Consider the following 17,443-nt stretch of genomic DNA (forward strand, 5'->3'; position numbering starts at 1 on the left):
CCCACAGAGTCTCCCGGTGTGAAAACAAAAGTGAAACTTAGCATTCCACAATCAGTAACGGGGATTTGCAGACAGTAACTCGTCAAGAGCAAAACCTAAAACTTCCTGCCAGTAGGAGAAGTATCCCTCTAAAACGGTAAAAGCAACTCGCAAAAATCGTAAAAGCAAGTAGGCCTACAGGCAGTGAAGGCAAAGTCCTGATCAGTGGAAAGGAAGCGGAGAAAACTGTAAACAAAGGATAAATATTTGTATGAATTAAAAGGCTGCTTTTAAAACAAAAAGTTTGCACTGGCTTAGAAATAATTTGCTTGCAAGATTTTTTTTTTTCCTGTTTAAACATATAAGTTTTAAATTTTGCTGTTGAGATCTTTTTTTTCATTGCAATGTTCTTTTTTTTTCCTCTCAATTTCATGTTTTGTTTGATACTGAAGGTGTTTTGCTTGATTCTATTGACACAACAGAACAGACTTGGTTTCAGTTTGAAGGCCATGTGAGTTTATCCAATTGGTTTTTGAAAATGTTGCAGAATTTTCTCATCCTATAGAGCAATGGTTCTCAAGGCGGAGTCCAGGGACCACCTGGGGTCCTTGAGGGGGTTCCAGGGGGCCCCCAGCAAATTGATGAATTATTAAACTTCACCATTATTTCATTTACAAGAAGTTAACACAATTAGAGAATGTAGAAGAATGACTATTTTGGTCATAGTTTCACTGTTATCTCTCTACCTACAACACAGAGAGTCCTGGAATTCTGGGTAAAATCATATAGTAACAAAATTATTCTCAGATTTAGGTCCGAGAGACAGAATCTCATCAAATGGGGTCCCTGGCCCTAATTGGAGTCATGAGGTTTTCATCCGACAGCAATGATAGGCCTGTAGATACATACATACACACACATATAAACAGACAGTGTGTGTGTAGACGCAAATGTAGGTTCTTGTGTTCGTGGGTGCATGTGTATTTGTGTGTGTGTGTGTGTGTGTGTATGTGTGTGTGTGTGTGTGTGTGTGTGTGTGTGTATGTGCCTCCTCTTCTGTCTCCCTCTCTATTTTCCCACTCTCTAAAATAAAGCATCAAATACAAAAGACAAGTGGAAAAAGACAAGGCCTATAGATACATACATACACACACACATATAGACAGACAGTGTGTGTAGGCGCAAACAGGGGTTCTTGGGTTCGTGGGTGCGTGTATGTGTGTGTGTGTGTGTGTTTGTGTGTGTGTGGCCTAAGATCAATTCCTCCCAGATCTCTCTCTCCTGTGCCTCATCTTCTGTCTCCCTCTCTATTTTCCCACTGTCTAAAATAAAGCATCAAATACAAAAGACGAGTGGACTGATCACTCTACTTAATAAATAAATAAATGACCAAGCTCAAGTGGCTAGACTCAAAACCCCAATGACCTTAACAGATATAGTGCAAGCAACAGGTGTGACCTGAGGACTTGTGATTCCTGTGCTATCAACTCCAACACTGTGCAATGTTTTGTCTGTTTTAGGTCAATGCTCCTCCTCCACATGTCAGCCACATGTGTATCGCTTTATTAAACAGCCTAAGACCTGGAAGGAAGCCAGAAAATACTGCAGAGAGAGCTACACTGACCTGGCCACCATAGACAACATGGAGGACATGAAGAGGCTGATTGAATCTGCAGGCGGTGATCATAGTGGTGTAGCCTGGATTGGGCTGGAGAAAAAAGGTGATCGGGAGTGGCACTGGTCTCTGCCAGGGACAGAGTACAATAAAAATGAGACAAATTGGGCTCCTAATGAACCAAATGATAAAATTGGTATTGAGAACTGTGTGTGGATGAAAGCTGATGGCAAATGGATTGATATCAGCTGTGCCGAGAAAACATGGTTCATCTGCTACAATGGTAGGTGTATTTAATAGTCCCACTATGTACATTCAGCCTTTCATCCTGTCTAACAGTTGCTCTACATGTGGATGTCATACACTTCATTTGTTCATAGATTTAGTTAAAATCATATAACTGTTGAGAGTTGGCACCAAGTCATACTGGGCTTACACTACACACAAAGTGTTTCTAGAAAATCCCTCAAACTGCACTGGAGACAAGTGAAATTATCTCATCCCATCTGACAGGTTGTTTCACTTGTTTTAATTAAGAAAAATAAGAAGATCATATGGCAGGTGGTTGTAAATATGGATGTTTTCGCAAAGTACATATGCAATGACACAAGGAGGTCTGTTCACTGCACAGGAACAAACAACACCGACACATTCCATTTGATCAGAGAGGAAAAGACCTGGAGACAGGCTCAGGACTACTGCAGAGAAAAACACACAGACCTGGTCAGTGGGACTCAGACTTTCAACGAAGAAGTACAACGTAAGATGAACAGTCCTGCTGACCCATCGGCTCGCTATGTGATCGGCCTGTTCAGAGACTCCTGGAAGTGGTCGGATGGGAGTAACTCCTCATTCAGATACTGGCCTCCACACGTGCCTGAAAATCCTCAGGGCAACTGTACCGTGACCCGGCTGGATCCACAAGGCAGATGGGACTCTGACAGGTGTAATGAAACAAAGCCCTTCTTCTGCTACGATGGTGAGTTTGATCCACGAAGAAGTTAACATGCACAAGAGTAGCGGGCTACTGGGAACAGTCCAAACTCCTAGTTGAATTTATCCAAAAGATAAAGAGGAAGTCCCACACACAAAGTCTCCTCTGTGCTGATTTATTGTGTCGATGTTTCTGTGTATCTACCGTACATTTCGCAAGATGTGTTTTTTAGCCCCGCGACAGCAGGGGCTCTATGGATGGTATCGTCTGTCGGTCGGTCGCTCTGTTCACCACTTTATGGTTCATGTGGCTCGCAGGGAGTTAGACTGCTGATTCCGAGTTTGATGTCGGCAGAGAAGATTCCACAAAATTCATTGTTGCAAGACTGTTAGACTCTTAGTCTTGTTTCTTATGTAACTGTAGGTTTATGTCTTATATTCTCATATCATGTCACGTTATATCTCTCTCTTACACTCAGAAAATGCTCACAAACCCGGATGGGAAACCCCCCCACTGCAATAAATAGAGAAGGTCAACAACAGCCTTAACAGTTAGACTGATATATCAGTTTGCTGATATATTAGCAGATATGTGCCTTTTATTAAATATCGGTTATCAACTAGTAATGCTGTCCAATGCTGATACCTCCACCACAGCCACAAAAAAATTGTCTGTAAAACCTGCAGTGAAATTTTATTTTCTTCACACATTTATTTAATTGTTCAGTTATCTGTTTTTGTGGATTAATTCTACATCTAAAGGCAGTAATGAGTCCCTCAGTGTCACCTAGCTTTGATTAGGTGGGTGGGGGTGTGGTGGGTCATCCTGCCTTAAAGAGCTGCTAACCCTAAAGTAATTTCATTAGTCTGAGTTTTAGTGTCCCATGATGGTCTAAATGTTGCATCAGAGACAAGAATATAATTCTGGCAGAAACACTGAATACTTTTTCACGAATTGGCATGAAAATGGTCAAATTTAATGACATTGAATATCAGCACAAAATATCAGCTGCACTTCCCAATTTTTCCCCCTTCAGATGGAATGATCCTTATCCGTGAGAACAAGACCTGGGACGAGGCCTTGGACTACTGCAGAAGGAAGCATGATGACCTGGTCTCCATCCACGATAGTGACATTCAGAAATGGGTCCAAGAGAGAGCAAAGATGGCCGACACTCCCTACGTGTGGCTGGGAATGCGCTACACCTGCACTCTGGACTTCTGGTTCTGGGTCAGTGACGAGCCGGGCTGCTACGAGAACTGGGCCTCGGGGAACGGGACCGGAGATTGTGGGACGGCTGCAGCTATGGAGAAAGAAGGGGGGCATTGGGTCAGTCTGCCTGATGATAGGAAGTTCAACTTCATCTGCACCAGATAGTAAGTCTTTCAATCCAACCTAAAACTCTATAATTTCTGGACCCATTTTGTTGTATTCCCATGGTTAACTGGACAAACGTTGTTTCCAGCACAAATGTTTCCAGCACAGCTATAATGGAGTTTGATAGCAGAAAAACTTGTAGCGATCTAAAACATCAATGGTAAACGTCAGGTTATGGTGTCAGTCCCTCAGAATCAAAGAGCGAGGCCTTCTTTCTAGATTCACTGTTTGGTACCGACAGTTAACAATCACACAGGGAGAAATCCATCGTAGAAGAGGCAGAGAGACCAGTTGCTCCACAGATGGCAGCCTCAATAGACCAGAATGCAATGCAGCCACAAGACATGCTGTGTTTTGAGTGGAGGGGTGTAACTCTTGCTTTTTCTCAGTTGGAAAAACTCTCACTCTCTTGCTGTTGCTAAGATATCGCTGCTACAGCTGAATGCAACAAATTCACATCTGTTCTCTGGGGGTTGTCGAAAAGCATTCTGGGAAAAGTAGGAAATCACTAACTGAACAGGAGAAAAAGAGAATTACACTTACACTTTTTCTTCTGTCTCTCTTTCCTGATTCAGGATCATCTGAACTATTTTCCCTGTCCACCCTGCATGCCAGATCGCTACAGCCAAGAAGCAGTGATCAGCTGTTGTCCCATTCAACTGTTAATGATTATTTCTTTTTCTTTTGAGGTGTGAGGTTTTTATTTGTCTTTTGGGGTTTATTTGTTTATCTCATAAAAAATATATATATTTCCTATCAGTGTGTTAGTATTTCATATGTGTGAATAAATATACCAAACCAAACTATAGAGTATCACTGCATTACGCATAGCAATAGATCTATCACTTTTTATTTTTACATTTTAGTTAAGTTCTGATGATGGTTTTAATGTAAAATCACAATTCTGAATCAATCAAATGTTTGAATTTCTATGTAACCAGGAAATTGATTTCTCTGATGCTGATTAAACAATTAAACAAACCATAGTGGTCCTGTCTTACTTTTTCTCTGGCTTGACTACACATTTTCTTGTGTTAAACATCTTGTGTTAAACATTTACATAACTGGTGTCTAATTACAGAGTGGAAATAGTAGACTGCCATGTGTGAGATAAGGAGTCTTTAAAAAGCAACAGAGTAGAATTTAGCAGAGAAACATATTTAACAATCTCATAAATAATCCCAGAAAACAGGTTTAGCGATTATATTCTGTGTGGATCTAAATACATGCTATTAATTAATTCAAAAAAAAAAAATCAAAAATTAACTCTTGAGATTTTTGTCATTTTTATACAGACAGGAAATGTATATGGGAGAAGAGGTTGTAGGAACATTCTCTATTTTCTGTTCCAGTGCTTATATGGATTCTTGTTTTTTCTCTCCTTGTTCTTTCGTCTTTTCAATTATTAGTACTTCCAAATCAAGTGAGCATTTATTTAGGATTTTTCATGAATTCTGAGTCATCCATGCCGAATGAGGGAGATTTGTTAATGCGTAAAACCCTTGGAAGCTGCTGCTGTCTTCGATATTCTGATAGTGTTGCTGCTTGCCATAGTAGGCAGATTTCCTATTTTTTCAAGCCTTCTAATTCAGTGAGCAGTGACTTTAAAGAAGTGCTTCGATTTTCATTTTTCAACATCTCCTCAAAGGCAGGCTGTGGCTCCCTCTAGTTCTTGATCAGTTTAGTAGAATGCTCTCACTTCAGTAAGTTGATTTAAATCCTCAAATAATGGCTTGGCCATGGTGGAGATTGTGCTTATTTAGTCTTTTTCGATGGGAGCTGCAATCCAATGTAGGTGGTAGTAGCTGGATCGATGAATGGATGCGCCTACCCTGTATTTGTTTGTGGTGCTTAACCAAAGTCATATAGTTCCAACATCAAATATCCAAAGGTTAATAGATAGCACACACACAGATCTTCAGGACAAAGTTCACTAATCTCAATTTTACCTATTTATTTTGGCCATGTCAACAAACATGCTAACGTTTCGGCCTAGTGGCCTTTATCAGAACGCAATACCATCCTCCATTATAACAGCAACCACCCAAACCACTTGAAACAAAACATACCCAAGGGACAGTTCTTACGGCTAAGGAGAAATTGCTCGGAATTGGATGAATTCAAATGTAAAGCTGAGGAGATGAAATCAAGATTCTATGAAAGAAATTACCCTCCATCTATAATAGATAAAGCCTACAACCATGCTGTAACATCCTCAAGACAGGACTTGCTCAAATCCAAAGTCTAATCTGAAGGACTGAAAAGCAATAGCTTCACAACTGAATTCAACCACTGTCACCAGAAACATAACAAACATAATCAATAAACACTGGCATGTACTGGGCGACATGACCAAAAGCCTCCCTCTCATTCCGACAAGCACCAACAATCAGAGGCAACCTGGTACATAGCTTTCAACCCACCAAACCTAACCAAACTTGTCTTCACTTAAAAGGAAACTTCAAATGTGGGAGATGCAGCCAGTGCAACAATACCACAAATATCAAGTTCTTCACCCATCCACACAATGGTAAGAAGTTTCCTATAAAACAATTCATAAACTGCAACACACATCAGTAATTTATATGCTTACATGTCCCTATGGTGCATATGTTGGACAAACAAACGACCTCTCAAACAACAAATCTCAGAACATAAAAGAGCTAATCGCACCGGTAACATGGAATATGCCATAGCCAAGCACTACCATGAAGCCAACCATGGCTCCCCAGCCACTCTGCACTTTGTTGGACTTCAACATGTGACTCCTCCAGCCAGAGGGGGCAATATGCCAAAACTACTCTCTCAGAGAGAGATGTACTGGATGTCAACACTCCATGTTGGGACAACACACACTTGTGTTACTTTTCAGCACAAGATACAGTATATTAATGATAACACGTGTTAAAATGTGCGTTGTCCCAAAGAAGACACACACTTGTTAAAAATGACAGATCCTTTGTAGAGTAGATTTGGTTGAAATTCATATCAGTTGAAATGTACAACTCTTTGGACTTTCTGGAATCTTTAAAACTATAAATCAAATTGTTGTACAGCACAACTGACATCATAAATTCTTGCAGAGCATGGCTAAGGTGTGAGTCCCACAGGGTTTTTAGAGTGTTCAGTGTCTTCCTGGTTCATGGCTCACTGATTATGTGAGTGACAGGGCATGACATTGCCAAGTGATCATCCAAGGTTGAGTTGTGAAAAATACTATAAAGGTATCATTACATGAGTTTGGCATGCTTGTCATACCATCATCAACCCATCTTCAGTGACAAGTATCTTCATATATCCTTGTTCCTAGTTGAAGCCTACAACTGTTTCCCCCATCTGATGTTTCTGATTCTTAGATTGCTGATTATTATTATTTTCTTTCTTTCTTATTTTTCTTATTATTGTTTCAAAATACAATGTTTATGCACTGGTTCACTGACTGATAACCAAGTGTGGCTGTCTAATATATAATTAGTCAGTATTTCTTAAAATACATGATTTACACTAAACTGCATTAAAAGTGAATGTGCTAGTTCTCTCAACCACCAGAGAATCCTGAATAGCTTAAATATCTTCTGCCAAGCTTTCGCCACCAGCATAAAACAATACACACAGCTACACAGTGCTGCATGTGCAAGTCAAATGATAAAAATAAATATATCATGCCAACTTCCTGATACCTGTCTCATGAAGCGACTTCCACATAATCAGAGTAGCTCTGGCTTGACAGAATCTGGCTAACCGGTCTGATGAAGGTATCAACTCACTCCATATACGTATATATGTATATATAGAAATATGTATGTATATGTATGTATGGGTGTGCATGTGTAGATATTATATGTATGTATACGTGTATGGGTGTGTATATCTGTATATATGTATGCATGTTACGTGTGTGTATGTATTTATGCGTAGGTATGTAGGTTTACCCCCATTTTTTTTCTTTGTTTTGTTTATTTTCCGTTTGCGGTTTCTTTGATAAATTATTTGTTGCTGTTGACCATGCTGCTGAATTTTTGAAAGAATTGCTCAAAAAAAAAAATTAAAAAAAAATCACCCCATTAATCCAGGTTTTTCCAATCCAGCTATGAGCGTGTGAGCCACCTTCATAAAACTGACAAGTCACTAACTCATGAATCTTGCTTCGTGAGACAGGCTCTGGCTGTAGCACATAATGGGATTTCCCCATAGCAGATGACAGACGGGTTTGTTGTCGAGTATGATTATCCTCACATGGAAACATTCAGGCATATTTTCTGTCCATGAGTTTCTGTCTCACATGTATAACATAGACCTACAGCTGCTAATTTCTTCTAGCTGCTGCTGAAGAAATTACAAGACATTCCTCACCATTTCACTGTATGTTTCTATCATTTCTATCATTACAGTCGCTCTTTACTGCAGGTATCTTTAGTGTTCCAGTCTGAGGAGTCTATACCGCTTCTCCGCAGGCTATTCACCTTCACAAGGTGTGGCTACAGCTCCCACAACGCAGGTGCGATCCTGGTGAAGAATAAGCATCTTTTGGTCAGAATCTGTTGATTCAAGGGAGCCGGTGGCAGCGACAGCACCTGTGGCACAGTGATCCTGCCACTGAACGTTTCCATGGCCAAGAATCACACAATTTTCAGTGGCTTCTTCCTCTTCCCACAGTAGATACACAAGGCATACCGCTCATTGAATGTTCCTCAAAGTGCAGAAAAAACACTTTTTAACCGTTTCTTTCTTCTGTATTACTGTATATCTGAATAGTGGTGATTATTTTAGAGCATTTGATTACCTTAATTGTTACATACATTACACATATAAGCAAATCTTTTACATCCTCAAGATACATACATGTCAGTCTAGCGGTTAGTTTTCACATCTATGGTCCTTACATGAGATACCCAGTAAATCAGTTTCACAGTTCAATTTAATAAAGCCTTTTCCACATTGGTGGCAATTATCCTTAATCCCAAACATGGATTTTTTGACATTTTTCATTCTCAAATGGATAGAGCTTCTGACACAATGCCTGACAGTAACGTACATGAGTGTAAAATGTTTTTTTGTAGTTCAAAGACATTGGCATAGGCATCGTACTCAGTTACCCCTAATCTGCTGTCTTCAGAATGACAAAGCCTGACAGACAGAAAGTCAGTCTTGTTAGATAGATCGATATAGATAGATAGATGTTTACTGTTTCAGCAAGACAATCACATTATCATTATTTTTATAAGAATGTTGTTTCTTCTGTGTTTGTGTGTGTGTGTGTGTGTGTGTGTGTCCATGGCGTCACTGAAAACATGCTCTACTAGGACCCACGTCCAAATGCACCTAAAAAAAAATGCAAATGCACAGTAAATGCAACTGTAAAGCTGCATTATAGCTACTAGACGACACATTGTCTTCATTCAGCATGTATTTCTATTGAAGCAGATCCTCAATCTTCAACACACATACCTGATTGGCCAACAAAATGTGGACAGTGCGATAAAGAGGTATATAATAACTTGTTGGCTTTCACCTCATGTTTCTAAATCAGGCCTTCACAAACAAAAGCACAAATGCAAGAGAAAATGCTGCAAACCGGAGGGATGTAGATTTAGCTGAAAAAACAAATATCAACTATTATTACCAGGGAGAGAAATTGGTTGGAGGCAAGATGAAATGGAGTAATCGTAGGTATTTCACTTGGACAAGAGGCTAAGTGACAGTGTTTTGTGTTTTATGTACTCTTATTTTGAAGATCTCTACTCCATCAGAGTGTGTGGTGTGTCTAAAAATTCTGTTGAACTACTGAGAACAGTTCCTCATTCTACATGTCTAGTTGCATGCCAAGTGAAGTAGCAAGTGGAATGACAACCTAAAGGAAAGTTTCCTGGTTTAGAGTGACAGGGCTTCACCCTTAACCAGAACACTACATAAGAAAGTTCCTGCTCTGTGGCAGGAATCAGCCGTCCGGCTTGAGATCAAAGGAGCTGCGTCTTAAGATCACTGCACTGGAATCATTGTCTTATAGCCAATTACACAGCGACAACAATTTTGCAGACAAACATTTCAGAGAGAACCTACTGCACCTCTGAAAATGATGAAGAAGATTGTTCTGCTACTTGCTTTCTTTGTATTTGCATCTTCCGCAGTAAAGTACAGACGGACGTGCAGTGACCCTGTGCCAAATTCAACCCTAGCTCAAAGGAAGAGGCCAACTGCTTGTGTGAACTACAAAAACATTGTAGGTCTCGATGAAGTCCAGACAACAATCAAAGCTACGCAACTGAATCTGGTGGAAAGGACTGAAGAAGCAGAGGAAAGGCTAGATGAAAGCCAAGTAAAATTTGAATCTACAAAAAGGGAACTGGAGAGGAGGATTCATGCACTAGAAAATTTAGAGACCAAATTCAGCAATCTTGAAAGACAGCTGCGAGAGCAGAAGACTGAGGTGGAGCAACAGAAAGCTGACATTGGAAGACTCAAGAATGAGAATGCAGGTAACGTTTATTCAAGTTGATTATCATTATCAAATTATCATTCTTAATATTTTTTTACTCCTTTATTTAACCAGGTGAGTCCCATTGAGATATCCATCTCTTTTTATACTCCAGCAGGTTTTCTCAAGTGTGAACAGTTTATAACTTGAATATTATAATCTGCAATGGAATACGAGAAAAATTTAAAATATCTTTCAGATTGAGTCATTTTATATGTGGAGGGGGAGAGATTGTAGCACAAGTGAAGATGTAACCTGATTTATTAGACTGATTTCTGTGTTGTTGTTGTTGTTGTTGTTGTTGTTGTTGTTGTTGTTGTTAACTGTTGAATGATGTGGCAAAAAGCATTTAAAAAATGATGTCCTATGTTGATAGGAATCACGCAAAAACTGAGGTCAGCAGAGAGCAAACTGCAGACCCAAGGAAATGAACAAGAGAGGCAAAAAACAGAGGTGGACAGGCTTAACAAAGAAGGTAACAACAGAATAAATATCCAGACTCCATGTTTAATCTTTGATGTTGCCTACGTTAGATTAAGTTTCTATATTTAAAGATGTCAGACAACAGGTTTGTAATAATCAAAAGCTTTAGCCAAGCCAGACTGCTAAAATGAATGTAATAATTTATTCTTTTTTTCCCCCCAGTCAATCCTAAAGTGGCGTTCTCTGCAACGATAATAGAAGCTCCTGGTGTGTTCACTGGACCCAGTCCTCCTGGTGTCAGCAAGACTCTGATCTTCAATAAAGTCTTCACAAACATCGGCAGTGCTTACGACAGTACAACAGGTACGTTATACACACTTAATTTGCAGCCTTGACAGAAGTGTGTGTGTGTGTATGTGTGTGTGTGTGTGTGTGTGTGTGTGTGTTAAGTGCTTCAGGTTAGTGAGATAATACTAGACAATATCTAAAAATATTCTCAAGTAAGGCAGGAGGAGATGCAATCCACAACTCCTGATTCAAAAGCGACTTTACCTGAGAGATCCTTTACCAATCTGAGAGGACTGGGGAGAAAGATAAAGAGAACTCATTCAACATTTCAGTCTTGTAACCTTGAAAAGTTGTTTTCTTGAGGAATGTAAAAGACTGAAACGTATGTGCTTTCCTCTTTTGACAGGCATCTTCACCGTTCCAGTGAAAGGGGTTTACCACTTTACCTTCATGACTTTTGGCTACAACACCCACACCTCGGGCGCCATCTTGGCAAAGAACGGCCATTACCAAGTCAGCACCTGGGAATTCAAGGGGCCGGATGCCAGTGACACCACCAGCAATACTGTGATTCTCAACCTGAATGTCGGAGAACGCATCAGCGTCATCCTGTGGCAAGGTGGCAAAGTACATACCAGTGTCTTCAGTGGGTTCCTCGTCTTCCCGATATTGTAGATGGTTGGAATCAAGATTATTGAATCTGCTCTTATGACAAGATATAAAGCTTTCCTCTCTTGGGGACACATTTTTACTATATAGTCTGCTTTCTTTTTTCCTTTTGGCAATTTCTTTTGCAGTTTAAATTGTGGAGTGACAGCCTCCAGTGTGTATTATCCTCAGATTGATTCATTTATTAAAAGCTACTATCAAGGTACAATATCTTTTTAACTCATGCCACCTTTTTTAAAAAAAACCCAAAACAAAACAAAACAGTACTTCCAATTCTCATCACTGCTTTATTTAATGCCAATTCGCTTAATTCCAATTTAGTGGCCAATAGTATAAGACCACGGTTGGACTAAATTACTGAAAATAAGAATGTGTTTTTATGTCTGGATAAATAAGAGTAAAAAAATCTAAACACTGCTGCGACAGTGTGTCTAGTACACTTGCCTCACCCAGATGATGAGATAAAGCTAATATGAAACTGAACATTTTTTTTATTGTCTAATTTACAAGTATGTCAAAACAAGATATATCTACAGGAAAAAGTTGTGAAGACTAGACTCTACCATATTTTTACATTAATCTTTTTTTTTTATAGCATCAGTTACACATTAAAGTGCAGTTAGAAATAGCAGTGACAGTAACTTGCTATTATGATTTTCATTTCAGATAGTATGTAAAATATTGTTACTATTGTTATTCTCTCTTCTATTGTAGTGGATGCAGCTTTTTGTCATTTAGTTACATGATAATTACTCTGGTGGAGGTATTGATTCAATAAAAGACTATTCAAAGTAGAATTGACTGATTTTGTTGAGCTGATCAACCAATCATAGATCCACAACATAGAGGACCTCATAAACAGGTGGAACTTAATTTGAATTTGAAGATAGAAAAAAAAAAGTAAGAACAGTTGTTATGTAGACAGCTGTCTCAAGTGTTTTGAATACATACACACCTGAAGTCCATGTGGTATATTTACATGTAGCTCTAATTCATATATGTTGGGTGGCACTAATATTTTGTCACGCACCAATAAGGTCAGGACAGGAGAGACATGTAGAGATTCATATACTCCACATTTTGCAATATAATATTAATATAGTTAACAGCAGATGTAGCAAGTAACTGGGAACTAACTAGTACTGTGGATACTGCCTGAGTAAAAAAAAAAAAAAACATTTCTGAGTATTCTTAAGTCAGAAACTTTCTTTGCACATCTTTTTATATATAGGTGATATATTCAGTCCTGCTATTTTTCAACATAAGAGTAGTGAAAACAAATAGATCTGGCATTTAAAAGACACAGTCATTCTGGACTAATTGATACTTGATACTTGTTGATATAAGCTGCAGAACTCAAACCTAAACCCATTTTGCTAATGATCCATCATATTATTTCAAAGGATCCTGCTAAAAAGTAAACTGTCAATTTCTGGCGAGACAGTTTTGAAACATGCACAAAACCTCATGGATTGGAGTCAAAAAGTACTATATTATTTTATTTAGTGGGCTACACTTACTTTTACTTTCCACTTGTGTGCTTTCACTCTGAGTAAATTTTAATTTATATTTCAGTACTCTTATAGGGTAAAGGTTTCCTCCCACAGATGTGTATATATGTGTATATGATGTAGTATGGTATATGATGGTATGTAAAGCCCTTTGAGACTTTGATAAAGGGCTATATAAATAATGGCCATAGTGTTTCTCCTGGAAGCCGCTATCAGGATGGACCGGTCAGTCATTGTCTGAGGTGCTGGGGCAAACTGAGCAGACAGGCCCGTATGTCAGTGATAGCCCCAGGCATTTTGCCCATGTTCTCCCACCGCTGAGTACTGGGATCATAGCGATGGACCAGTCCAGACTCACTGTAGTCCTCCTGGCAGTATCCTCCCAGGATATAGATCTTCTCCTCCAGGACGGCTGAGGCTGCACCAACATGCGGCACAGGCAGCGATGTGAAAGCGCTCCAGCAGTCGGCGGCCAGATCATACACCTCACAGGCTTGTTGGTCAGTGTAAAACTTCCTCAGGTTACACACTCCACCTGCGACGTAAAGGTGGCCACGCAGGGCCTCCATGCAATGTTGGGCCCGGTCTTGGGTCATGTCTGCCAGGTAGGTGGTTCCTCTCTCCGGATGGTACAGGAACATGGAAACCAGACACTCATACTTACAGTTGAACCCTCCTGAGATGAAGATCTCTCCGTCTACGACTGTGACAGCCTGGCCACTCAGAGCCTGATCCAGGGGTTGGACATAGCTGAAATTAATAAAACAAGAGGTGAGAAACAGGAATGCAGTGGAGGGGTCGCCTAGTTAAACTCCTAGCTCCGAGTTTATCTAGCTTATTTATTTGTGAAATAGAGTTTATGCACCTTTTAAAGAGGCACTAGGTAAACTGTGGTCTATGACGGTGAGTGTTTATTATATTATGTGCAGTTTGAAAGACAGAAATCTCAGGATCTGGCAGAGTAATTGTTGAGTCATTGGTATTGATCAACAACCCTTTCAAAGCCCCACAGATATGGTAATTTTGTGCCGTGGGGCAGTAAAAATATTACTCATTGCCCCTTTAAACATTATATGATTCTTGCATCAGACTGAAGTAAGCTATATAGAAATAGCAACTTTCTAGGAAACAAAACATGAATCAGCTGTGGCTCAACGTATGGCACTGTCTGGTGTTTTATATTTACCAACATGGTGGCTAGGTGGGGAGCAGGCACCAACTGTAACAAAGCATTAGTTCCACTAGACGTCAGTGTGGTTACATTTTACTGAGATGTTTTCAAAGAGAAGCCCTACTCAAATACAAATGTCACTCATAAAGAATAGTGATGACTTTACTGAGATTGTTGCCCACTGAAAATGACTTTCCCTCTATGTGATGACTTAAGTTCCATCTTGTCTCTTTGAAGTGAATTCTCAACAGTTATCTTATACTGTCAATATCTCCAAAGAGCATCTAATATAATCTCACAAGACTTAACTTTTCCTCTGTAACATTATAAAATAATAAAAACAAATTAAAATGTAATTGTCAGGAAACAGAATTCAGAAAGTCAAAAAGTCTCCAAAACTGACAAATGCTAAATATGAAACTGCACCCAACAGGGATTTATGTCTGGAGACAAGTGAACATGATAAACTGTGGAAAAGTAAAATTAAATCTTCACCATTTCTGTATCAGGTCCTCACTATCCTTACATTTCAATATTGTTACTTACGTTTACCTAATTAGTTTCCATTAGTTCTTCTCACTCTTATGTCTGAGGTCAGGATGTAATGTCAGCTATCACATTCCACCTTTCTTGTCATTTTCCATCTCACCTCCAGGAGTCAGAGTCAGTGTTGTAGACCTCCACAGTGTCTACGTTGGTATTGAGCTCCTTGTCTCCTCCAATGGCGTAAAGGCGCTCCCTTCGTACCACCACCTGGAAGTTACTTCTAAACTCCTGCATGTCAGCCAGCCTCTTCCAGCTGTCCTGCATGGGGTCAAATCTAGCATGCGTGTGTATGTGATTGTGTGTGTGAGAGAGAGAGAGAGAAGGACAGAAAAAGCAAGACTGCATGTGTGCATCTGTGTGACAGATGTAAAGAGATCAACGTCATCAGAGGTCGAAAATTAGATCATTTATTTACGCACTGACTGGCTCTTTTTTTTTTACCTGTAGGCAGACTTCATAGTGTCCTCCTTGGTGTAGAAGTCACATCCTCCAACTACAAACAGTCTCCCTTCCATTACCCCGACCCCATGCCTGAACTTCGGCTTTTCTGGCATCTCCCCCAGCCTCCGCCACTCCATCTGCTTCACCAACCCTGTGCCACTGCGTAGGGAGTTAGCAAACCACAGTTCCCTGCTTGGTATGCGCTGACCTATGTCTGGGTTCAGCTGGTCTCCCCCGACCAGAACCAGGGCATCTTTGGGCCGTCTGACCCGACACAGGTCTTGGGTCTTTGGGAGGCTGAAACCAAATTCCTTCAGTGCTGAGCCATAGAGCTCCACCTCTTTGTTTCCGCTGCACTCCATGCGCAGGTTGATGGCCCTGACTTCCCTGAACTCTCGAAAGGTCATGAGGGGAAAGCGGACTCCGGTCATCAGCAAGCCGGCCTGGCTGAGCCTCTCCTCGGGATCAGCCTCCACCCAGGAGACCACGGCTCGAAATACAGCCAACTCCGTGGGCACACACAGGCCGTCACAGCGGAGGAAGTCTATCAGCTTCTCAGCCGGTAGGTCCTGAAACTTAGCCGTGGCCGACACCTGCCAGAAGTTCCTCAGGACAAAGTCGTTGGCTTCCTCGAGGAGCTCTGACATCCCATAGGCCTCAGCGAAAGACGCCACATCCAGGCAGGAGCTTGCGTCCATTTCCTGTCGCATGAAGTCAAGGCAAAGTGAGAGGGCGGTCTGGAACTGGAGCTGGAGGGCAGTGCAGGTGATCTCGAAGACACACGCCCAGCTGAGGGGAAGGGCCCCGCTGTAGGAGCAGCCAATCAGAGGCGCTAACTCAGAAGCCAACAGGAAGGGGAGGGCCACACGGGGCTGATGGGATTCCCTCATCCCACAGGTGAACATGCCCCGGAAGTAGTCGCTGCTTGCTGCCAGAATAACTCTGTGGACTGGAAATAGACAAGAAAAGAGTTTTAAAAAAACAGTAAAATTTCATAAAACAGTGCACAGCTCATTACATGTGTAGTAACTGTTGATTTTTTGTGATAGCAATGTAAGATAATTGGAACAGACAAAGCTTTGACCACCTTTAAATTGTCCTAAAAAAGCTACCTGTAAATGTTATTTATAAAATGCAGAATTTGTAGAATGTACAATACGCTTGTCCTTAGACACAACGCTTACTAACCATGAAGTGATGCCCCATCCACATCCAAAATCACATCACATCCCACTCCCTCTGTCCACAGCTGTCTGACGGACTGAAGAGTGATCTTCATCTGTTCTGCAGCAGAGATCTTCTTCTCTTCCTTCATATGATTTCCACCCTCCGTCGTCCTCTCCTCCTTGGCACAGAGATCCAGCACCCTATGGACCCCGAGTGTTTGAGCTGCAACCTTTATCTTGGCCACGGTGTCTCTGTTCAGAGCTAATATGGATCCGGTGTAAGCAAACTCCAGAACTGCTTGTAGCCCTGCATGATCCACCTCAGGACGCAGAAACATGGACCACCTATGAATTTCCATGTCCATTTCATCATCTTTTCTATCTACACTTTTCCCCCTCAGTCTCTCCTGGATAAGGGAGCTGACAGCAGCCAGGACAGGGGAGTGTACGTCGAAGCTCCTCCCATCCTCAGTGCTCAGACTCAGGTCGGTCAGGAGAGACGAATCCCTGAACTCCTTCAAGGCCTTGAATACCTCTTTAGGATAGGTTCGGCTGCTGCATGTGTGAACCTTATAATCAAGTCCTTCATTCTTATCCCCAAATGCCTCCTCTGTCTTACCCTCCCCACGTCCCTCCTGACTACTCATCTTGACCTCTAACCCCTCTCGCTCACCCCTCCCACTCACCAGCCCCATTCTGGTGTCGTTGTAGGCCACGATTCTCCTCAGTTCACGGTTGTCCCGTTCAATCCCTTCTCCTCCCTCTTCAATCACCCTCCTCCTCCTCTCCTTCTCTCTCCTCCATCGCTCTTCCCATTCCATTGGTAGGTAACGCCTTGTAAACTCCAT

General features: G+C 41.0%; 3 protein-coding genes across 3 annotated transcripts; 2 read left to right on the forward strand and 1 right to left on the reverse strand.

The window, feature by feature from the left end:
* Positions 1 to 2,359: 2,359 nt before the first annotated feature.
* LOC139920845 (snaclec rhodocytin subunit alpha-like) lies at positions 2,360 to 4,655 on the forward strand. Its single transcript, XM_071910933.2, has 3 exons — positions 2,360 to 2,573; positions 3,565 to 3,904; positions 4,481 to 4,655. Coding segments are annotated over exons 1-3 (555 nt in total). The 3' UTR covers positions 4,482 to 4,655.
* A 5,145-nt stretch (positions 4,656 to 9,800) lies between these two features.
* LOC139920843 (uncharacterized) lies at positions 9,801 to 12,557 on the forward strand. Its single transcript, XM_071910930.2, has 4 exons — positions 9,801 to 10,381; positions 10,757 to 10,855; positions 11,026 to 11,166; positions 11,498 to 12,557. Exons 1-4 carry the CDS (start codon positions 9,979 to 9,981, stop codon positions 11,764 to 11,766), a joined length of 912 nt encoding a protein of 303 aa, XP_071767031.2. The 5' UTR covers positions 9,801 to 9,978; the 3' UTR covers positions 11,767 to 12,557.
* Positions 12,558 to 13,501: 944 nt separating this feature from the next.
* LOC139920862 (kelch-like protein 33) lies at positions 13,502 to 17,443 on the reverse strand. The gene is made up of 4 exons (XM_071910948.2): positions 16,618 to 17,443; positions 15,430 to 16,378; positions 15,092 to 15,262; positions 13,502 to 14,021 (listed from the first exon to the last, which is right to left on the reverse strand). The coding sequence occupies exons 1-4, from the start codon at positions 17,441 to 17,443 to the stop codon at positions 13,502 to 13,504; spliced, it is 2,466 nt and encodes an 821-aa protein (XP_071767049.2).

This window comes from Centroberyx gerrardi, chromosome 23 (assembly GCF_048128805.1).
Source record: "Centroberyx gerrardi isolate f3 chromosome 23, fCenGer3.hap1.cur.20231027, whole genome shotgun sequence".
In the NCBI taxonomy this organism is placed as follows: domain Eukaryota; kingdom Metazoa; phylum Chordata; class Actinopteri; order Beryciformes; family Berycidae; genus Centroberyx; species Centroberyx gerrardi.

Excerpts from the sequence above, each read along its gene's own strand:
- LOC139920862 (XM_071910948.2), bottom strand. The coding sequence starts at position 17,443 with ATGGAGTTTACAAGGCGTTACCTACCAATGGAATGGGAAGAGCGATGG. Across the intron at positions 16,379-16,617 it reads GGATGGGGCATCACTTCATG|TCCACAGAGTTATTCTGGCA; the intron begins GTTAGTAAGCGT and ends GTCTATTTCCAG. Across the intron at positions 14,022-15,091 it reads ACTGACTCTGACTCCTGGAG|CTATGTCCAACCCCTGGATC; the intron begins GTGAGATGGAAA and ends TATTAATTTCAG.
- LOC139920843 (XM_071910930.2), top strand. The coding sequence starts at position 9,979 with ATGATGAAGAAGATTGTTCTGCTACTTGCTTTCTTTGTATTTGCATCT. Across the intron at positions 10,856-11,025 it reads GGACAGGCTTAACAAAGAAG|TCAATCCTAAAGTGGCGTTC; the intron begins GTAACAACAGAA and ends TTTTCCCCCCAG. Across the intron at positions 11,167-11,497 it reads TGCTTACGACAGTACAACAG|GCATCTTCACCGTTCCAGTG; the intron begins GTACGTTATACA and ends CTCTTTTGACAG.
- LOC139920845 (XM_071910933.2), top strand. The coding sequence starts at position 2,360 with ATGAACAGTCCTGCTGACCCATCGGCTCGCTATGTGATCGGCCTGTTC. Across the intron at positions 2,574-3,564 it reads GCCCTTCTTCTGCTACGATG|ATGGAATGATCCTTATCCGT; the intron begins GTGAGTTTGATC and ends TTCCCCCTTCAG.